This window comes from Pleurodeles waltl, chromosome 12, assembly GCF_031143425.1.
Source record: "Pleurodeles waltl isolate 20211129_DDA chromosome 12, aPleWal1.hap1.20221129, whole genome shotgun sequence".
NCBI classification, from domain to species: domain Eukaryota; kingdom Metazoa; phylum Chordata; class Amphibia; order Caudata; family Salamandridae; genus Pleurodeles; species Pleurodeles waltl.
Genome location: NC_090451.1, coordinates 245,625,660 through 245,649,937, shown reverse-complemented (window position 1 = coordinate 245,649,937; position 24,278 = coordinate 245,625,660). Strand labels below are relative to the sequence as shown.

The window sequence follows — 24,278 nt, the reverse complement described above, 5'->3', positions numbered from 1 at the left end:
TTTCCTTCACTAAGTAGCATATTGACTACACATTTTCCGGGAGATCCCAGTCTGGCGCTATTGGTTGCCACAGCAGATATTCCCAAAATGGAGCAGTGCTCTGTCAACATGGTCCTCTTGTTGGCTAAATGATGAATAGTGATTTCCTGGTTCAGGTGGACAGCACCTCAAGTATAAAGTTGGTCCAGGAACATGACATACTGTAACACTCAATCTGAGATGTATAGTGAAACACTGCGTCTCCAATCACATCCTAGAGTTTTCGGGCACCCACTCCGATCCTATTTGTTATTGCAATAACCCTATTGTTGTCCAGCTGTTTTTTGCCTTTTTCCCCTACGTGGCGGGTCATGGACGATCTCTGCTATGGTTAGACTGAAGTAATGATATGTTTTACTGTTCATGTTGGTATGGTTGACTTGCCCACCCCAGTAGCCGCTATGTAATTTAGCTTCTGATGTCATTATAAACCTTACTGTATCATCTTTTCCTCTTTCAACATAATAAAATTAAAAAAGAGATTTGAGCACACTTTACTACATAACCTATTACACTTGCATGCATTGAAGTTCGACAGGAGGGTATGCCCAGTCAGCCAGGAGGATTCCTGTACACAAATTTGGTGAATCTACAGCTGGAATTTCCACAGGTTCATTTGTGAGGTTCCACGGTCCAATTTTGTCTCCATATTAGACCATACCTATGCACCATAGGTGGTCATGGAATCCTTTTTGGTATGAGTTATGGTTGAACGTAGCACATAATTTCATCTACCTAGAAATCTATTTGTCTTCCCAGAGGACATCTTCTGGTGTGGCCTCCAAGAGGTTGCAGTAGCGTAGTTAATGCCCAGGTAAGTACAGAGTAAGGAGCCTCAAGCCATGATCTTCCTTTTTCATTTGTCACTGTGATGCTATTTTCGTTGTATTAGATTTCTGCATTGGCCAGTTCCTGCTGTAGAGAATTTGAGGTACATACCAGGAACACTAAGTAGTCAGGCTAGAGTAGAGTGGTGACTGAGATACTTTGGGTTTTCAGTGAGTTTGCAATCACTTTCAAGAGCTCCTCAAGAAAATAGTTTAAGCATATGTTGAACAGGAAGAGGGCAAGCAAGCAGCCTTGTGTTACTGTTTAAGTAAAGCATTCTGAGATCAGTTGATTATTTGACATATACACCTTAACTGTGCAGATATGTCTAATTTCTAGATTAGTGAGATCAGGAACAGATTCAAAGACGTATATTCCAGCTTTGACTATAATTTGTTCTGGTCAATAGCAGAAGAAAAATCCAAGAAAGTGCTCCATTTGCTGCTTCAAGTATTATGACACCAGATATTGGAGAACAAAGGCCTCGAAAATGGTGGAAAATATAGGCCTTAATCTTCCTAGGTACCTGGTCAGGATGCCTCTGTCATCTTGCCATTCTTTCCAGATGATAGTAGCGTAGATCTTAGCTTCAGTGTCGATTAGGCTAATGGGCCTGTATGATCTTGGGTTTCACCTCTTGCCCTTCTTATACATCAGTAGTATCAGTCACAAGACTGAGAAGGTGCAAGTTTCAATGCAGTGGTGTAAGAGCATCTGTGAGATTCGCATCCGTTTGAACGCGGGACCTGTCGGCGATTTTTCGCCGTTTTCACCTTGCGCCCACCGCGCTTCCAGATTTGCACTGTCAATTGAGACCATGGATGTCTGAAGTCTGTTACTATATTTAGAATTGGCCTTGAGAAAGCCCCCGCTAACTCGCTTATGGGGTGAAACACGTGTTGGCTGTTTTTCATCGAACATTGTTCCTCATCCTTTCTCCATCCTTGACCAACTTTACTTGGACGATAAAGCTGTCAATTTTGGGATTTACTTCTTTTCTCCTTTTCAACTTTAAGAAGTCCACTTATGGAATTGTAATAAAAAGCTTTGGAATGAACTTACTTTGATTAAGTGAATTAATCACCATTGAAGCATTGGGCTCAGTATTTCAAATTACTGAATGTGGGAGCTCACCTCCAATTAAATTCTGTACCTAAAACACTTGGGAGGTTTAGGGTCCAGGCCTCCGGTTAGGGGCTCTCACAACAACTCTAATTAATTTGGCATTTCAAGGAAGTCAATTGGCTGGACCTTCTTTCTTTCTCATTTCCGGGGGCTTGGGAGATGTTGGATCCCCCCAGGAGGATCTTCAGGCAAATATCTTACAGAAGCATTTTGTGATGTTACTCAATGACCCCTGGAGGAGTTCTTTCCATTTCCTATGGAAGAATTCAGTTTTCTTTTTTTCAAAAAGATCTTAGTTTCTTTGCTCAAGTTTTTTGTCATTACTTTGGAATGGGCGGGTGGTTCTTTCATCTCATCAGTTGACACATCAGTTGTTTTTTCTTTAGCTCACACTCTTTACCTAAAAAAATAATTGTCAGGGTTAGACTACAGTTTTGTGTCTTTGGAGATGGTTCTTACTAGGTGTTTAGTAAGCAAAGATTTCTGCCTTCTCCTGAAAGCGGGCAAACATGTCATTTGAAGTTGCTTTGGACACTGAAGGTAGATTATCCTCAATTTATTTAGCAATCCTGGAGAAATGTGGTTTCCGATTGGCTAATCCACTCCTTCAGAGCTTCTATGTTGCCACCTTTCCAATTTAGTTTGATACTCACTCTGATGTTACATTGACTGTAGGTCATGACTGTGAAGCAGGTTCTTAGCACAATTCTTCTTTTCATTATTGATTCAATGGGTTATGGTCGATTTTCCAGGTCTAACTTGCGTTAGAGAATTAGGACCTTTCAGCTGGAGGCATTTAAATGATGCTGCATAGGGATACAACGGTCTGGGTTTCATGCTCTCTGTTATGGAAGGCATAGATCATGCCATTTCTGATGCAGAAGTTTTGTAGGGACTTTATTTTAGGATCTTTTCAAGGCAAAGGTTGTCTCAGGTTTGAAAATCCAAGGGTTCACCTGGCTTCCATAAGGACTACCCATCTGCCTGGTTTGGCACTGAAGTTCACTAGTATGATGATTTGACATTTAGATGGCAGTCTTCTCTCTCTATATGACTTTTGAGTAAGACACACAAAGTTTAAAGTTACTTTAATTTGGGGCACTGTGCATGCATGTTTACTATCCTGAGTTGTCAAGTAGAATAATATCAAGTATGAGCAGCACTTGGCTGATGGTGGTCACATGGGTCATCAGTTTAATTTTGTCCAACTAAGTTCTGACCAGCTTTCTACTCTGTTGCTGCTAAGCCAATGGTCTCAAATACTGTGGGTCCTACAGGCTCAGGCCCCACAATATTCCCTGCAGGAAGATGAGGTAATTATCTTCAGGGCATCCAAACAGAATTTGTGAGGCCTTCTCACAAGACCAGTTATATTCCAGGAGACAATTCTTATTGTAGGATTGGTGTCAAGGTATAGTCAGATTTGTAACTTAAGTCCGGAGTCTTTGACATCAGGCTGGTCATAGTAACACCTAGAGCTATTCTGACTGTCTTTGCAAAGAAGAGCTTTGTGTGTGCCTATCTGAGAGTTCAGAAGGATGCCATCTCCATTACCCTTTTGAAATAACCATCCTTATTGGATGCCCTCATATTAAAAGATTAAGTAGGCTATCCAGCCTAGCAGTGTCTTCAAAGACACCTTGGTTCTCCTGTGACTGATCAGAATGAAGAACTAGCATCCTAAGATCAATTAGGCTGTCTTCCTTATTTTGGGGTTAGCCACTAGGTAGGTGCGGGTTGTCTTTTAAGCATGCCCAGACAATGCTGAATAGTTTATCTTACACCTGCTCCACTCAACATTCCACACATCAGACAGTGTGTGTAAATATCTCCTACACATCTGTCATCAGCATAATGTGCTGGGGTTAGATGCATGCAGGAGCACAGTGCATTTCCACTAAGTTCTATTATTAGACAATTGGCAGATACTGGGCTCAATCTTGATTAGATGATTTCCCTGCCAATATAGTCCAGCCTGTTTTAAGCTATACCCTGGAGCACTTGCTGGCGGGATTGGCTTCCCAGCCTGTCGCTGATGACAAGGTCTGCTGTGCTTTTAACTGTAACTCGGCTACGCGGCCTGGCCTGTCTTCCCATTAGAACAGTGCAGAGCCTGCAACCACTGTTGCTTTAAATGGTGCACTGGCTACAAATGGCTACAAAGCAAGACCTTTATGTTTCCCTCGCCCCTGGCCTCATAGGTCAAGGATGGTGAGAATAACCTAGCTAAAAATTTAGAATTTCAGCATGTTGGTGGGGCACTGACTGATAGGTAGTCATCTACAGGAGAGAATTGTGAGGGCTATTTGCTGGGAGTAGGATCATGAAGTGAAAAGCCTGAGAATGTAAGTCCTGAAGAAGGAATGGGGCAGAGAATGAGGGGGTTAGAGGGAGTGGGCGTTCTATAGGTATAGGGGATGTGACTCTTACATAATACTGAGCGATGGGTGGTAATATAATCAAGCACCATACTGATAAATCGAGTCGCAGAAATCCTCACACTTAAAAACTGACCGATGGAAAAGGGGATTTTACACTATGATTGGATCCAACCTAAAAGTGACTGATTCCTAAACAATAATGAGTGTGTGGAAATAATGGTGTCTCATTTAATACTCAGGGATGCCAGGAATCAAGAAATATGTGACAAAATAGTTGCTGCCACAAACATTCAACAGGGAATAACCTGCACAATTCTGGTGGACACTAAGATAGGAGGGTGCTTTATAATATAGGAATAGTGCAGGAGGGCTCTTGGAAAGGCAGGGGTAGGAAATATCAAAGGCAGGATGATGGAATGGGCATTCTTCCTGAAAATACTGTCTGTTGCATACAAATTTGGATGAGGTTTCTAAAATTCTGGTGGGACGTTTTCTAATAGCAAATAGACAAATGCAGCTTAGCTTCTGATAAGTAAACTTGAAAGCTTGATTTTTTTTTTTTTTTTGTAACTCTGCATGGTGATAAAACAAGGTTGGGTTCCAAGGGTGGTAAAGGATAATATAAAGAGCCTTGGTCTCAAAGCAGGGGCCTGCTAACCCACCTCACTACAATGCCAACCTAACATGCACAAGAAGTCAACCTGTGAATTTAGAAGCTATGGACTCTGACGACAAAGCCCTAGAAATGGTGAAACCTAGGCATAGGTGGAAGGAGGGGGGAATTCAGATGTTAATGTTAAGAGCAAAAATGTTTCCAATTAAGGACTTCCAACAAAGATGGAAGCAGTGCGGGACTGGCTCAGGATGGCGCTGTGACCGAAAGACGTTAGGGGTGCATTCTTATGGACTGGTCACAAATTTGAATTTTAAAATTGTAAAGTGCATTCCACAGACAAGGCATCAAAGCGCTAATACGGCATAAGGCAGAAAAGGGGATCCAAGCAAGGGAAGCACCAAGGAAGCCAGAGAAAAATAACCAATCCATTATGCAGCTGCAAAAAGACAGGTTTTAACATGCGTGTGAAAAATCAGATAAGAGTTTAAGCTTCTGATAGATTCTGGCAGTTTATTCCACAGCCAGCAGCTGCTACCGAGAAAGCTTGTTCCCCCATCTAGCTTTGAGAAATTTCTAGAAATATATGGCAACACAGAAGGTCGGATCCTAAAGTTGTATACCATACTTAATGAAAGCACAAATCTGAAATGATAGGGGAACCAAACAAATATGGAGGCAGATCGTGGGAGAAAGACCGCTGACAAGGGGTAGCAGCAGAGATTGCATAACATCACAAATGCTTCTAAAGCATCCACCATTGTGAAGTGGAATACAAGCTAATGATGCACTGATACTTAACTCTATACATGTTGATGAAATTCAAAGAGAAGCAATAGCCAAAGACCCAAGCAGAATTCTGTTACATTTTGAGGGGCCTGGGGGGCAGGGGCAGGAGACAAACAGGAGGGGAAAAGTTTGTAAAACCCTATTATACCACTTGTTAGGTGCAATCAAGTGACTCATAAATATATACTGGAAAAATAAAGAAATACTAATAGAGATACACTGGATCACTACATTATGACACATCCAACAGAGAAATTTATATATAATATTCAGTGAAGCAGTGCATAATTTGACAGATCTTGGGGCCCTTTTATAAACCATTACAGTCAACAGTTGGAAGGATTAACCGCTCTGGCTTTGTATTTTCCAGCTGTTTGGTTTACTTGAGAACTAGTGAGACAGGCTAGCCTGCCACAGCTTGAGTAGGGAGGGATGAGCCACTATCAGAATGATAACGGGAGGAGGGGTAGTTTTCTAGTTTCTTTTTATATGTTGCTTTTTCCTTATTCATAACTTGCATTTAAGGAAGGGTGAGGTTTACCAACCTGGAGTCTCTGGAACTACTGTTTTAAGAATCTATGCCACAATGTTTGCAAGCGCATGTTTCTATTAGGTGATAAATGTTCTACTAAACCTGACATTACCTGATGCTGTTCGCCATACCCAAAGCACAAAACCTAATAAAAATTGAACAAATTAAAAGGTGCTGTCTTGGTTTCAGGACTACTTCTCGCCTATTAAATGCAAACCAAATGCCTTGCAGTGGGATGATGAAAGATGCATAAAAGGTTTTGGTTTAGAGGTAGTCCACATACAACCTTCAGTACTTTTATTAGCATTCACAACATGCAGCAACAGGTAAAGAGATTGTTAAACTCTGTGTGAAGCAACTCGTTTCTCCCTGCACTTTCTATACCTGTTGACATGCCAATGACCTCTCCAAATTCTAGAACAGGACACAGTCTTTGTATTGCAGTAAGTAATGAATGATGCTAGACTGATCAATGACAGCATTTAGCTGACACTCTGTCAGAGAAGCCATATGACTTAAACAGTGATGCAGATGGAAGATGGTTGATGAAGGTGTTTGATGGTTAAGATGAGAACACATGATTTTAATGGTGATTTTGTACTTACTTCCTGAAGAGGCTTCAAATGAGGTTTCAGTAAGTATGTAATAGCTGCGATCTGAACTGCAAAGAATGGCAGTGCCCAATTCTCTCTCAGTGGAATGGTGAACTCCACTCTTGTTGTATCTATTCTGCACAAAACAAAGACGAGGTTTCATATATAGTTTGCCGAAGCATTTTATGATTGAAGTTTTCAATAGACAGAAGCACTGGTCAGAAGCAGAAAATCAAAGTACTTAAAAGTGTTTGATATAACCTATCAATTGCCATGGATACAGCAGTCCCATATTCTTCAGGTTCCCATAATATACAGCTTCCCAAGATTACCTAGTATTCAGAAAAAGCAAGTCCTGCACTGAGACAAGCCATCAATGATTATCTGAACCTCCGAATCTGGTAGTTCTAGATCTCAAACTATTTCAGAAAACATTGGGAGCTCTTCCTTGTAGGAATACGTTGTCTAGAAATATAACTTAACTCTGATGTTTGACAATGAGGCCCTCATTACAGGTACAGGAGTTTCTGTTCGCACTGGAAATGCAAATTGTGTGCTAAAATCATGCCACTGTTTTTATTTTCCCATTTTACCAGGACAAACCTTAATGAAATCTGCAAGGTAAAACAACTTGAAAATGAGGAAAAAGCCTGTGTGAATCACACAGTTTTTATTAGTCATTTACAATCTCAAAACCCATTATGGCAAATCCCACATCCATAAAATACCGATACCTGAGGTATTGGTTCTCATGGATGGTCAACAACTAAGGCAGTTCCGCTGCTCTTTTAACAATACAGGCCTGAGAATCCTTTGATTCTCACTAAAACAACTTTAGGGTAAGTCCAACCAAGGTCCAAATAAGTTTTACTGCAATATTTCAATATGAAATTTATGAATGAGGAACAACCCATCAAGAGAACAAAGTTATCTTCACCACCACATTTCCAACAATTCGCAGCCTTAACAATCAATTGAATAAGATGGGTAAATTGCTACATAATTATACGATTTCCTATCACTAAAGTAGTTCAATTTATTTACCGGTTACACTGGGTTGCTGCAAATTCCAAAACGCTGTTTATTAATTGGCTTATGTATTTGGTTTATTTCATATATATTTATATTTCCATGTGGAGCAAAGCTACCACTTACATTTGTGCAGGTACTAAAGAAAGTCCCCAAAAACCACAGGGGAAAGGTACAAAGGAGTTGCTTCTTTAAAAACAGGAGTAAAAAGTGAGCTTTTTAAACGAATATGGTGTTGCGTAGGTTCTCATTATCCTAATAAGGCTACTGGTTTCGGGCGGCAGAATCGCATAGATTGTGGGGTACTGAGTACAATTACACACCATGTAACTTCTGTCAGCCTAAGCTGGGTTTTCCAGCTAGCTGGCAACGTCTCATCTCCACCCAAGAGCAGGGATGCTTGTGGCAACCAGGCGCATGACAAGGAAGACTCCTCAGGGGAATTGTGGTCGATCAGATCTCATCTCTTTCTCTCCGTTACACTAGTCTCACACAGGCAAGGACAAACAGAGATAAAATATAGTTCAATAAGGAATTATTGTGAAGTAACTGCATCTTAGATAAAATAGCACGTATTGCAAGAACTATGATGATAAAACAATAAAAGCAAGAATGTGACAAGGAGAGTAAAACACAAAAACAGTCCCACCATACTGTCACTAGAAGTAATATGTAGTTCTACCTACACTATGGTCGAGCACAGCATAATAAGCCTAATTTGCCCTTCAGGTTTCCCCCTGGGAAAACATCACCCCTCATACCCGAGTAGGGAAGCCTGTAGTCTAGAATGACACCATCCCCCTGTATGCCAGGGGTTCAGCAGTCTAAGCAAGCAGCTGTAGCGAGGCAATCAGCAATCAGCAAGCAGTCGTGCTCATCTGGCTGGAATCGCCCTCCAACGCGTATGGGACAAAGGAGTGTTTTTCTAATAAAATAGTTGACATTCTAGGGAATGGTCCCAAAGTACAAGTGTGTGTGTTTCTGTGAATGTTGGAGACACAGAGTACCACGTTTGCCAGCAACCCTATCTGACTGTAGCCTTGAAGAAAGCACAAAGTGAAATGAATCTCCTACTGAACGTAATACTTTCCTAGGCGAAAGAACAAGTAGATAAAAGGAAATAAAACAACACCACAAATGTGGCTTTTGTTAGAAAAATAAATCAATGCTGAATAAAATGTAACTGGGCTAAAGTGCAGAACGGAAGGCCTAGTTTGCTAAAATAACCTGTCTAAAATATGGCTAAAATAGCTATACAACAATGGTTCTAGAAATATGATTGTGGTCCAGAGTACACTGTAGATTCGTAGGAATTATGCTCCAACTTGAGTACCTACATGCATGAAAGATTTATCCCTCTGATGTTTTTCGTGTAATTATCACTTGAAAGACATCTTGAAAAGGAAAGTGCAAGAACGGTTAGGAGCTGTACTCTGTTTTGTAAAATATTTAATATCACACTTTCTAACAGCGTAATCAATGAAGAAGAGGATCTTGGGTGTGGACCTGTTATAAAATAGCAAGCATATGTGAGATGTTTTGTGTTGCCAATCATACCTGTGCTTAGTTTTGTACTAACTGGAATTATCTTGAAAGTAAGGTTTTTCAGGAGGCCCATGTATGAAGCTTTACAAAACAAAAGATGACAAAAATGAGCATGAAAACACCCTCCCGTCTATCTGTATGTGCTAACATTGCAGATTCTCCATGGAAACAGCCAAAAGGAGCAGGTGAGTGCATGCTTCCGCTCCAGTGGGGGAAAAATACCTAAAGCAGCCTCCCCACATTTCAGCGGGGCCTCTTTAGAAAGATTCCCCTTTCTAATGAGGCATTCCTGATGGTTTCCTGGTTGTGGATTGCGGTTGTGCTTCGATTCACAGCCAGAAAACCCACAAGGCTAACAGAGATGTCTGTTTAGGGGGCTGGCCCACATGGTAATGAGCTCATACCACCCCTAGGGGGACAATTAAAAAAAAATACTGACCCAGGGGACTTTTTGCTTTAAAAAAAAAAAAAAAAAAAGCACATGTGTTTTCCTCCATGGTGGCAATCACAACCTCAGGGGAATGTAAAAATTGAAAAAGAAAACAGTAAAATTGTCAGAAGGTCGGCCCTCATTGCATACAAGTTGACCAATCTTGGGCCCTCAAATGTTTTCAGGAAATGTGTTTTCCCTGAAGGGCCGATCCATGCCCCAGAGCAACCACACATAAAATGTAAAGAGATATAGGTAAGGGGTTGACCCTCAGCACATGGCACATCAGGGGGGCATATCTATTTTTTGGAAATGTGTCTTTTCTCCTGTGGCACAATCCCCTCCCTTCCCCAGAAGAAAAGATGCATAAAATGCATTTTAAAAAAAATGTGTCATCAATGTTGTGACGCACGCAGTGGAAGGGACTTCACAAAGGTTGACTGCCCATCATTCAGTTGCTTATTTTTGCACTCGGTTGCTAAACTGACGCTAATGATGTGAAATGTTTGCCCAGACAGTATTTCCATGTTTATAGATCATAAAATAATGAATACTATTAAAAAAGTGCCACATAATGCTGCATAATTTGCCTTTTCTTGTTGTATAATTTAGGTAACCCTTCTGCATAATTCCAGTGACCCTGGTGAAAGCACTCAGTTTTCACAAGGAGCACGTCTGCACACAAAGTTGCACAGACCTCTATGAGAATGTGTGCATGTAGATTTGTATCTTCTGGAAATTGTTTTTATACTGGCAATGGCCCAGCATATCCCCCAACAATAACGTTTTGCATAAGCATTGACAGAAGTATGCTGTGGAATCAGGTAGGTGAAGCAATACTGTATCTTTATTTGCGTCTTTGGAGAACCTGCAGACTTGCCAAAACGATAGTAATTTTTGTTTATTGTTGCACATCTCACAGACGCACACACCCACCGACTGACTTAGAACAATACATCTGCCTTCTATGTAAGAGAGTAGTTTAGAAGAAATGTTTTAGCCAGTCAGCAGAGATGGCTCCTTGGTGGATGACTGCTGCCCAGGTCAAAACTCGGGTTATAGAGGACAGCTCTAAGGCAGGATCAGCTACTGAGACAGTGTCTGAAGCAGAGGAACATGGAGCAAAATCCGAAAGTGATTTTTCAGCTTGTGGAGTTCAATCTGATAACACGTCTTCTAGCAATTCTGAGGGACATGATTATGCAGTTGTGTTGTCCCTTCACAAGCACGGTCTGTGCAGCAGAACGACCGTATGAGAGTAGACCAACCCAGAGATCAGGCATGTGTGGCGGCAAGCGTAGATGGAGGGCTCTTTTGTCTGCCCCTCAATTTAGTGCTGCCTCAAATTCCACTGTTCATTGATGGTGCTGGACGCAAAATCAATACAGGTAATAATTTGCCGATTGATTACGTCTATCTCTTTTGGATGTTGGCTTCCTTGAGCATATTGTGCCGCAAACAAGTATGCGGGTAGAACAATTTCTGAGACCGCATGGAGGCACTCCAAGGCCTCATTCTAGGGTACATGGGTGGACTCCTACTTCACCTGGGGAGCTGAAGACCTTTTTAGACCTTTACGCTCAAAATGGGGGTTAGTGCACAAATCAAGCTTGCAGTCCTATTGATGTACTCGCACGGTTTGGGTAAAGCCCATCTCTGTGCTATACATGAGCAGAGATCATTCTTTTCTATTACATCATAGGCTGCATGCCAATGATAATTCTGTTGCATTGCTTGAAACCATCAAGACCATGACAGGTTGTTAAAAATTCAGCTTGTCAAGGAACATCTGTTTGCCAGGTTTCCAGAGATGTATACTCCTGGAAAGAATATAGTCACTGATGAGTCTCTGATCCTGTACAAAGGGCAGCTGCTGTTCAGGCAGTACATTGCAAGCAAAAGAGCCCATTATGGCATCAAGTTTTACATGCTGGGTGAGACCTCCATTGGCTTTATATACAGCTTGAGAGGGTATACAGGGAAGACCTCCCCTCTAAACTTTGTGGGTTGCCCTCCCATGTTAGGAGTCATGGGAAATATTGTATGGAAGTTTGTCGAGCCACTACTTCTTAAAGGTTATAACCATTTTATTACTTAAGCAAAAAGGACAGGGTCCCTGTAAGAATGCGGAGAGGGATTCAGGGAAACATACAATATGTAGAACAATACATCACTCTCCTATTGATTCCTAGACAAAACTAGTTTTCAAACAAACAACTTTACTTGATATTAGAACAATTTTTTACTTTAAATATCAAAACATATCTACAAATGTGTATATATACATATTTATTTTCAAACTGTACAATACCTAAAGTAAACCATCAAACACCTGTTCACTCAAAACGACCTCAAAACATCAAACATATAAATCAACATACCAAGACTAGACACACAGATACACATCGCACAGACATGTAGACAAATACTGAAACATTTCGAATGTAGAACAATTCATCAACAATCATTAATAATTGACTCCAATTTGAATATTAAATGTATAACAAATTAACACATCATACCCATATACCAAATGATCAAGTAAAGTTGTTTTTTTGAAAACTAGTTTTGTCTAGGAATCAATAGGAGAGTGATGTATTGTTCTACTTATTATAACCATTTTATGGACAGCTTCTATATGGGAGTAAAACTGTTCAGTGAGCTGTACAAAGCTGGCACTGTGACATGCGGTACAGTTTGTGGTCGCCATAAAGGATTACCGCAGAAGTTTGTTTGTGAGAAGCTTTAAAAAAAACATAGCACTGTGTTGCATACCAATGAACTGCTCGCAGTCAATTCATTGTCGTCACTGCAGAATCTGCTCTAAGCAAGGAAAAAGGTAGGAGAGTTGTTGTTACTTTCCCCAGTGCACATCTCAGCCAGCCCTGTGTTTTCCTACTTGCTTTACGTTGTAATATACAAAAATTAAGTATTGAATAATTGAATGAGGTGAAGCAGCCATAACATACTTTTCAATAGCTGTGCACAGATAACTAAATTAATGGAGCCACTATTTCACTAGGCAAGTAGCCACAGATTTTTTTCCCCCACTAGAGGAAATGATGGGCTTCCTTTTGGTGTGCTCAACACCTTTAACCGCTATCAGAACGTGGTAGGTATTCAGTTTTCTAAATGATGAGTGCATTATAGTCACCAAAATGCACATAATGATGGACAGAACATAAGCCACGTTCTAAATGAGTATCCTGTGTGGTAGAACTGTAAAGTCTTCACTATTTTTTGAAGTGCTCTTTAGGGAACTTAGGCAGTCTTCCCCAGCATGTTTGCCTTAGTTTCAAAGGCAGATATGCTCACTCAGTTTGCGGACTGTGGGCCTTGCATGGAAGCCTCAGACACCCCGAGCTTGCATCCACAAACTAGAAAGAGTTGTATTTAGCGTAGTAAGTGTGCTAAAGGCGCATGAAAGACATCTTCCAGAGTCTCATGTGGCTGTCATGGGAGTCGTTAGTAAAGGTTCACTAGGTATGAGTACAGTAATGTTCAGGATGTTAACAGAGGCGGATCCTTGATAAGAAACAAAAACGTGGTCAAACTTTTTATTCATTTTTTAAGGTTGCAGAGGCACCAACCATCAACATATAAGGTAGTAGAGGTTTGCTTATTATGTGCTTGTTTGCAAGTTGGTTAATGACTGGTTGAGGGGTTGTTTTGAATGGGGATTCCATCCTGAGGGAGATGAATGTGATGAGCACTTAAATGGTATTAGCATGCTGTTGTGAGTGCAATGATCTGTTCGACTGGGTATGGCTGGTGGTATGAAAGCCTGGTGTGTGGTGCGTGAATGGACGATAAAGTGGTTGGTACCTTGAATTGGTTTTATCTCTCACCAGGCAGGCTTCGTTTCAATATGAAGATACTGTGATTAGTATATTTTCTTTGAAGCTAGCACTACTGTAGGTGCCAAAACCATCCAGTTTCAGTGGTAAATTAGCTTATAAATCTGGCATTAGGTTTTTTTAATCTGTGGGGGTAAGGATACTCTGTCAAAACAGCAATAGAGCAGAATACCTGCTTGCAAAGACAAAGGTATGCCAGCCAAACTTATATGCACACAGACTATTGCTGTAACCAAGGCGAAAAGTACTCCCTCTCTAGCGTGATTATGGCCCGACTGAGGAAGGCAATCTGAGTCTGACCTCCTAATTTAGATGGGGATTTTTCACTCTACATATTTCACCATATTAATTGATCTATATTGTACACAATGAAAAAACACTGTATGGTGCAGCTCAGTTGTTGGCTCTGGGTATGTAACCAGAAGAGTCTAGCAGAGGTAATGGTATATTGATTTTGCAACTCTGCCATTTGTGACAAAAAGCTACAGATGAAAACGTCACAAATGGCCGTTTTTTACTGACTCATGTTCAATATTTTAACAGTTGGTTATTTGGGAAAACCTTAAGGGATCTATACATGACTACTTGCTGAATTTGGAATTTTTTCTACTTTTCAGAAATCTATAGCGTTCCTGGATCACCCATGGGTTTCACACTGGGTTCCACTAGCTTTCACCACAAACTGGAAGTAGGTTGAAATCACAAAAAAATAGGATAAATGGGCAAACTTTTTGAACAATGCTAAAACTTTGGTAAAAAATATGTTTATTCAGCTCTGCATGATCCTGAAAGCTAGGAAGAGGTGACTTTAGCACAGAAAACCATTCAATTGATAATATCCTTAGGGAAACCATCAGATACTTTTATCCAGAGCACTTGCTTCCTACTTTTCCCCAAAACTCAAAGTTTAGCTATATTGTGCCTATTTTCTCAGTCCCCTCAAGAGGGATCCACAAAACCTGGTTACCTTTAGAATACCAAGGACGTTGGAAAAAGGGGGGCAATTTTGGTGTGGATACCTTAGGTGGACATAAGGTAAATGGAAGCCTACGTGCGAACCACACCAAATAGCCTAAAAATGGCTCTGCACTGGGGGAGGAAGGGAGAGGCCCAGTAGTTAAGGGGTTAAAAAGATGGTGCTGGTGTTGGGCGGACATTCATAGCTGCCAAGTGGCCCCATCTCAAATGTATTACTTTAAGTCATCCTGACCGTTTAACAGACACCACATTGTAGACAAGAACTATGGGCTGAAAAGCCCCAGCAGTAAAATGCAGTTCGGTAAAAAGCCTGGATTATCTGAAGTTAGTAGACATACCAACAGGACACCTTGACTTGCAGCTATGAATTTTGTTGTTACATGGAAAGTCTTGTGTCATGTTTTCACCATTATCCCATGTGCATGGTGTCAGCGCTCTTTCACAGGTAGCTGTCACTACACCTTGCGTTGAATGTTTAAAGCTTGGGGTGTTTGGCAGTTGACCTACTATCAATACTGACTTGTTAGAAAATGAGACTGATGTACCAAAGGATTTCACCCATTCTGTGCCTGTGGGTAAATGTGATAGCACATATTAGACAGGATGTTTATAAGACAGCCATTTCACCAATCAGTGAAAAAATTAAACACTGCCAAAATATCAAATTTCATTTTAATATTTCCAAATTCTCTACAAAGTTCACAAGTAGGCCAGATCTAAAACATGCTTCTAAACACATCCCCTTTAATCCAAGCACACAAAACTAGGGAAACAAAGAACGAAGAAACTATATTTGAGTGACATCCCCAAACAAATAAACTCAAGCGTATAATATTGGGCCACTCGTTCTGGCTGCTAGCTTGTACAACTAATTCACTCTCACTTTCCTCAAAGGAGGTTTGTAAATAACAGAGACAGGAATTGGTAAAGACAACATTTCAAAATATAATAAAGCTGACTGGGCATTTTTTGATGCAGAAACACATGTTCATCAGGCATTTTAGAAACTTTAGAAATTGTCAGCAAAGTCAGTAAAGTGTGATGTACTAGCTGACCAAATCGCAGGATGAGATTCTGGCGTATTAAAAGTATTGCAGAGATTTCTGCAACACTAAAAAGAAAACTATGTTGCCATCCAGTATCATGGAAAACATGTTCAAGTTGAAAGCATTTCAAATAAACAAGTGACAAATAAGTTGTCAGCTAATGCCCCAGTAAGAAGTGGTTCAAGCGTGAATGGTCATGAATTCATAATCAGTGGATTGGGTTCCATTTCCATTGTCTTGACGTTTGTGATTGATGTGGTGCTTCGCTTAGTTTGAGCTTGCTGCAGCTGTACGCATAACAAGGTTTACAGCATTGCGCTTACCAGGGACAGGGGAAACACCAGCAAATAGATGGCGCACACATGGAACTAATACTACACCAGAAACCGCATAGACACAAAAAACAGACAACTAGATGCCTATCATAAAAAAAAGATGACTGTGTGCATGAGAGCTGAGGTACTCGATGTATCGCCCTGCCTGAGGATACCAAGACTTTACACCTGCTCCTGGAATGCATTCTGCTTTTGACTGACTCATGCCACTCACCAGATGTAAGACAGAAGAGACCGTTACGCCGGAGCCTGCCATTAGACCAGACCTCGAGTGCCTGGCGTGTTGACGGAAGTTGCTAAAAGGAACTTTGAGCTTCGGAGTGAGTCACATGTGAGAGAGAAGTGCCTCCCCTGAAATAGATTCACCGTCCCTGAGGAGGAACGCTGCACCCAGAGTCAAAACAGCTGAGCACAGGACACCGGAGCGTACCGCTGACCATCGCCACTCCGGACACAGACCCCTACGAGCTAAGGAAGTCAGCACCCGTCCTGAGGAACAAAGAGCACACAGGGACAAAGGAAGCGTTCGCGGGCGCCGCCGAGCCCGGGACCCTACTGACTGCCTAGGGGCCTCCCAGGCGTGTCTTGTTTTACCAAGCCGAAGACCCCACCCGCAGTTGCTGTGCTGCTTGGAAGGGTACTCGGAGTCCCAGAACTCTGTACAAGCCCAGGGGGGCGGGGCCTGCATCTTCAAGCGTTTTTAGCGCTACCGGACTTCCCGCCTCACGGGACGCTTTGCTGCCTGGAAAGGGACTCAGAGTCCCAGAACTCTGTACAAGCTCAGGGGACGGGGCCTGCATCTTCAAGCACTTTTAGCGCTACCGGACTTCCCGCATCGCCCGGGCCAAGGGCGGGCCCGTCCCTTGCCCGTCATTGGCCGGAAGAGGCTGGCCTGGGCCATCCCTCTTAGTCTAAGCAGTGGGGGTAAGTGAATGAGTTTGAGCCCACAAACAGATTGAGCACAAGGTTTTTTCTTGTATTATCCCTTTTTTAATCTCCATCTGTAGTAAACCTTTATGGTGGAAGAAAGTTATTTGGTTTACTAGCAACCCATTGTGACTGACTTGAGAGGCATTTGGGGCACCTGAGGAGATCCGTGAAGATGGGCAGGAGAAAGTCTTTGCTGACTGGAGATCAGGGAGGAGGGGAAAAGGGCAAACTAAATTCTAACTCAACATTTTATTCCTTTCTAGTGCATGCTGTTGGGGTAGTCACGAGAGAGATTGACCTGGCTGAAAGAAGACTCTCGTTGGAACTGGGTGACTAGCAACAAACTTCCACTGAAGATGGGGGTTTGGGGACCATCGTGGGTGATGTTGGTCAGTCTCAGTATAGTCAGCAGGACTTGCCCAAAACTTTGGAGCAAGTGGAACCAGAGAGGCTCGGGACAAAGGGTATGGGAGGCGGAATAAGGAAGAGCAAGCGGCTTTTGATGGCCTCTGCTGGGCAATAGACCTGGGAAGAAAACTAAACTGCCCCAACTTGCTAAGCCTAATTTGAACCCTTTGGGTCCAATGGATCAGTGCCCTGGCTTGTGCCTTGAAAATGTATTGCTACAATTCAAAGAATTGATTGAGTCTTGTTTGGCCCCGGTATTGAAAAAACTGCGGGTGCTTGAAATGGCAGTCTCTCAGATGAGTGGCAAAGAGAGGCCCAGGTTGGCTGCTGAAAATGAGGGCCTTTCAGATCCTAGGTGGCTAAGCAGGATGGGCGAGAGGGTGCAGCAGCAAAAAGAAAAACCTAAATCCCTGTTGAGAGAGATGCAGAAACCTCCTAGTCATTTCATCTCAAGGGATTTTGGCATCCGCTCAGAGACCGTTGGGGGAGTCTCCTTAGTAACTCAAGGGACAATTTGTAGGAGGGAGGGTTGGAGGGGTTTTGGAAGTGGGCATACAGATATTGTGGGTGTGACTCGAGAAAGAAGTGAGATTCAAAACTCACATGGGGGAAATTGTCCCCCCCTTGTCCGCTTAGAGCTTCCTCCAGCCTGTGCACCATATGTGGTGGTGCTCACTGGTGTTCCCCCCTCTAGTATCGGGTACAAGTGAATCCACGGCCCAATTAAAGAACAAGACCTGCCATTGGCTAAGTAAAAACTGTGATTTTGTGTCTAAGGACTTTGAGGATATCGTGTTTGTCCGAAGAATTGACTGGGTCGGACCCCGGGCAAAGGTTGACAATGGGGATTGTGTGATCATAAATTGTAGACATCCAGGTTTGGCCCAAAGGATCCTTTTGTCACATCGCTTAGCTTTCCAGCTAAAGAGTAAGATAGGCGTTGTCCCTTTAGGTTTTTTCTACAACCACACAAAGGTGAGAGATGACACCTTAATTAGGAATCTTAGCCCTGGGCAGGGTGCCCCACAGCTAAACAGTTTGGGTTATATTTTTACTCCCTCCAGAGAGCTGGATAGGGTGGTTTGACGTTATGCACAGAGTCACTGGGGGTGGGGGGGGGGGGGGTGATGATTTCTCCACCTGATGCCTGGAATACTGAAGGATAGGATGGTTCGAATGGGAAGTGTTGTCTCATTTCCTGGAACGTAGCTGGGTATGACTCTAGGCTTTTGGATAGTAACTGGTTGAAGTTTGTGGCACACTATGATTTCATCTTATTGCAAGAGACCTGGTCAGATGGGATGGCTGTATGGGATAGTTTTCAAAGTGTTACAGTCCCGGCTGTAAGGTCCCAAGGCGGTCGCCCAAAAGGTGGTTTAGTCACCTTAATTCGATTCTCTAAAATAGCTAGAGCTTATCAAATTACGTGTAAACATCAGGGCTTTTTAATCACTTGGGTATTCTTCTCAAATAAATTCAATGTTGTGCTGGTCAATTTCTATAATGCTATTTGGGATTCTGGGTGTCAAATTGAGGTGCTTTTCTCTGTTTTGCTGAAATTGAAGTGTAGACTAGAGGGTTTGGGGTTGGCTTTTTGCGCTGTGGTGGCAGGGGACTTTAATGCCAAATTAGGGAGCTACAGCACTATGGAGAACCCATTTGAACAGAATCACAAGACAAGGTCAGTAGAGGGGACACATGATGTGAGGGGTGGGGCGTTGATTAAAGGCTAAATGAGTCTGGGCCTCCTGAACTTCTGCGACCTGGGAGTGGTGGGCTCACATGAGGCTCCCACTTTTGTTGGTAGGGGGGCTGGAACCACAATCTACTACATTTTTGTGTCCCTTCCCTTAAAGAATATGGTCGTGGAAGGTGAAGTAGTAGTGCAGCATTTTAGTAATCATAACCCCTTCAGGATTTCTTTTAACTTCCCTGAGAAAATGCGGACCTTAGTGTGGGGTGGGCCGGTCTTGGTGAGACCTAAAGACCAGGGTAGACGTCTTGGCTGGAAACAAGTTAATATTCAGCAATTAACAGAGAGGGTAGTGGGTAAAAAATATATTTTTAGGAACACACTTGGCTGATTCTCCGAGCCCAGGGGAAGTCTTGGATGCTATATCCATATTAAATAGAGCCTTTAAAGAAGGCATGACTGCAGCAGTCCAGCGCCCGTGCAAGCTTCAGGGGGTTTGGTTTACCAAGCCCTGTTATGAGGCCAAGCAATCTCTGAGGAAGGCTCTGAAGGGTAAACCGAGAGATATAACCTTAGTAAGAGATGCAAGAGCCCATTATAAATCTGTCCTGAGGGACAGAAAGCAACAGCTTAAGGAGTGGGCTTGGGAGGAGCTAGAAAGGGCCACTCTATCTAAGAACCCCGGCCTGCTCTGGAAGGTGGTCAATAAGGGCTCTATTGAAACTGAAACTTTTGAGGTCTTGGGTTGCAATATTACCCCTGAGATGTTGGTGGCCCACTTTTGTGGATTTTTTTCTGGGTGCCCTATAGGAGACCCAAGGGGTGATCAGCAGGGACATTCCCCAGATCTAGCTATTAAATTTAACCTAGAAGAGGTCAAGGAGGTGCTGCAACGCAGTGCGAGTCACAAAGCCCCGGGTCCCGATACTATTCCAATGGACTTATACAAACATTGTCCACAGCTGTGGGCACCAATTTTGCTCACTGTTCTCAATGCAGCGGTGAGTGTGGGAATACCTGCTACTTGGAGATCGGCATGAATTGGCCCTGTTTACAAAAAGGGCAATTGTAATGATCTGAAGTCTTGTCGCCCGATTTCACTGCTTGACTCCTCAGTAAAAAATTTGGGTCGGATTATTCAAAGTCGCTTTGAGGATTGGATGTCTGACAACTCAATCTTGTGTAGGGCTCAGTATGGCTTCAGGGAAGGGTTAGGTACCCTAGAGCAGTGTTCAAATCTGCTTATGCTGATTGGCAAGTATACACAGGCCACAAGGGGCACCATGTACCTTGCTTTCATGGACCTAAGCTGCGCCTTTGATAAGGTAAATCGTAGTAAGCTCTGGGATAGGCTTACCCAGATTGGCATGGATCCTCTCATTGTGGAGCTGCTTCCCTATCTCCACTCAGGTATCAATGCTAATGTGAGGGTTGGGTAGCATGGTGAAAGTATAGAGTTGTTTGAACTAAATAGGGGAGTGCGACAGGGCTGTGTTCTGGCCCCTACCCTTTTTCTGCTGTACACAAATGGGTTTTTTGATTTTTTTAGCTGAGAGATGTAAGGATGCTCCTAAAATCAATGACAAGGGTATTCCTGTATTGATATAGGCGGATGATGCTGTTCTTATGGCCCGCACCATGAACGGTCTACGTGAGGCAGTTAAAGCATACGAAAGTTTCATGACATCATTATACTTGGAGATAAATTGCAGCAAATCTCATTTTATGGTCTATGGTAAACTTCTAAGTAAGGTGGGTGTTTTAAAATTAAAGGAACAGGTGATTGGAAAGGTGCAAGATTTTCCCTATCTTGGAGTAATTTTTTATGATAAGGGTACGTGGAAACCCTGTATTGCCAAGAGAGGGAGGCTTTTTACCTCTACTGTAGGTGCTACGTTTGAATTTGCTGGCAGGGTTGGTAACAAACCTATAAAGCCCCTGCTCGAGGTATACAGGCGTAAATGCCTTCAAGTTCTGTTGTATGGGCCCCACTCTGAAGTTGTATAGAAAATAGGACCCCTGTGACTGAGGAAAACCGTTTTTGTAGAAGGCTATTAGGGGTGGGTCAAAACATTTCTGGGTTTTGTTTGCACCTTGAGTTGGATTTGGACTTCACAAGAAGACACCATTAAATTAGCTCCTGTTTTATTGTGGATTTCAATATGGACTAATGAATCTGAGCCACTAAACAGGGAAATCCTGCGTGATTGTTTGCGATGCGATCACGCTAAGGAAATTCCCTGGCTGGCTTATGTAAGAAATGCTGTCAATGCTTTGGGGCATCCAGACATCTTTGATGCTCCAGAGTGTTTATCCAGAGTGGACAAAAAGTGGGTGAAGGAGAATTTTCTAAAAATGGCAATGGCTAAGAGGGAGGAGATGGAGATAAGGAAGAAATCATTGAGGGACTTTATTATGATTAATATGGGGGGTGGGCCCAGAGACCTACCTCTTGGAGTTCAAAAACGTATGGGAAAGGACCCTCATCAAGTGTTTCCGTTCGGGAGTGATCAGAACTAATCAGTGTTTCCTGTTAGAGCAGTTTGATCAGAACACCATAAAACTGTGTCCGTGTGATGGTGTTTACCCGCAGACCCTAATGCACTATACTATGTCTTGTGAACTATATGCACCTTTTAGGAAACTATATCTAGTCCCCCTTTTGAGGGACAGGGATTTTGTGCAATACCGTCCAGCTTTTTTGTGGTTATGTATGACTTCGGAGGCGATGGTGTGGCGAGGGATTGGTTCTTTTCTAAAGGGGGCAATAACTTGGCAGAATAGTGTGAATTTTGAATCCTGGTGTAGTGTCTACACAGATTTTTGTTGTAAGCAGAGTACCATCAATTTTGAGTTTTAAAATGTTGTCATATTTGGGGGGTTGCAAGGTTTAAGAGATTGTGATGTGTTGTGTATTTATATGTTTTTATGGTTGACAATGTTTTATAAATAGCATAATAGCAAATTTAATTTTTGACCTGTCAAATTTGTCTAACAACCGGGAAAGAGCCTTACTGCTAAAATTCGGAGTTGGCACTATGGGCTTCATTACAACCCTGGTGGTAAATCCCGCTTACCGCCATGCAGAAGACCGCCAACATACCTCTGCGCCCGTGGAATTCTGCTACAGGTATTACGACCCACAGCTCTGAATCCGCCACAATACAGACACCCACACAAGTCTGCCACATCAAAGGTCAGTGATAAACTGGCGATAACAAAACCAACACATTCACGCCAACAGGAATATGCCCACATTATCACGACCCACGAATCAATGCAGCAGACTTTCAACCGCGGTAAACCATTGGCGGTACACACCGCCGCGCTCAAAATACACACACATATACAAAACACCACCACATTGGACAATTCGAAATACACACACCTGATCCACATACACACACACACCCACACACCCAATCCAATATAAAACACACACCCACATTACCCACAAACCCTTACTACCAGAAATTTGAAAGCAGGCCAGAGAGAGACACAACCTTAAACAACACCAGCATCCACAGACACACAACACCATCACTTACACAACATTCACGCACCTCAAACAACACACAACACATCCCCTCACACATTACAACAGACAGCACCGCACACATCACCCACACCACATCATGGCACCTCAACGACACCCCAGGTTCTCTGAGGAGGAGCTCAGGGTCATGGTGGAGGAAACCATCCGGGTAGAGCCACAGCTATTCGGATCACAGGTGCAGCAGACATCCATTGCAAGGAAGATGGAGCTATGGCGGAGAATTGTCGACAGGGTCAATGCAGTGGGATAGCATCCAAGAACTAGGGATGACATCAGGAAGAGGTGGAACGACCTACGGGGGAAGGTGCGTTCAGTGGTCTCCAGACACCAGACTGCATTACAGAGGACTGGCGGTGGACCCCCACCTCCTCCCCCACAACTAACAACATGTGAGGAGCAAGTCTTGGCAATACTGCATCCTGAGGGCCTCGCAGGAGTAGCAGGAGGACTGGACTCTGATAAGGCAAATCTTAATTACTTTATCCCCCACCCTACCTGCATGCCATCACATACCCCACCCTTACCCTCACACCCATCACCTCAACAACCCACATATACCCCACCAACACAACCCACACATCCCAAAAACAAGCCCTGCATGTTACACCAATGCATGGACACCCATCACCAAAGCATGTCCAGTACAGATACCCACAGAGACCCCAAACCAACTATCACACAAGGACCAAGGAAAGAATGCAAGCACTGGATTACAGGGTCACTCACCCATTGCACACGATGGCACACACAGATGCAATAATCATGCTTTTACACCCCTACAAGACCCTTACCCAAAGTCACCGGACAGGAGGTGCCAGACATATCCAGTCCCCCCACAGAAGAGACCCAAAGTGATGACAGCAGCTCTGCACAACTGGATCAAGATGACCGGCCCGGCCCATCTGGGACCTCGGGACAGTCGGTTCCCCTGACACAGTCACAAACCACCTCAGAGCCTCCCCCTCAGGAAACACCAGCACAGCACCCACCTAGCGGGCTCACCCCTCTACCTGTCAATCAGCAGTGTGTCCACCACTACAGGGAACCCAAGCAACCACATTAACACAGGACGATCAGGGACCTGGGGGCAGTGGGCACACGGTTCAGGGGACAGAGGCACAGGACAAGAGGGAAGCTGGGAGGACTGCTGTGTGACAGGGGGAGGACAGGCCCAGGGAACCCACTCTCCACGAGGCCCTCTCCAACATCATGGGAGCTTACCATCATTCCCAGGAGACAATGGCAACAGTACTGGTCAAGTTTCAGGAGACCCAGCGGCTGAAGAACGCTACCTTGGGATCAGGGAGGACTTGAAGTCCATTAACAACACCCTGGTCACCATTGCAGGGGTGCTGGCAGACCTTCTCAACACCAGGAGGGACACAGTGGCACAACATGGGGCCCCTGACACTTGCTTGGACGATGAACAGCGCCCCACCTCCGCCGGCGCTAGTGGACAGGAGGCACCGCCACAGGAACAAAAGGACACCAGCACCCCACCCCCTGCAGATGGAGAACCACCCCGCAAACGGTCCCTGAGATCCAGGAACAAGACAGAGAACATTGCCAAG

The 24,278-nt window shown here is 43.3% G+C and overlaps 1 protein-coding gene across 1 annotated transcript in view; it reads right to left on the bottom strand.

Annotated features, from left to right (window-relative positions):
- DPY19L3 (dpy-19 like C-mannosyltransferase 3) overlaps positions 1-24,278 on the bottom strand; it is a 482,898-nt gene that overhangs the window by 243,198 nt on the left and 215,422 nt on the right. Inside the window, exon 7 of the mRNA XM_069217640.1 lies at positions 6,913-7,036. Within this exon, the coding sequence (XP_069073741.1) occupies positions 6,913-7,036 (124 nt within the window). The remainder of the gene's footprint in view (positions 1-6,912; positions 7,037-24,278) is intronic.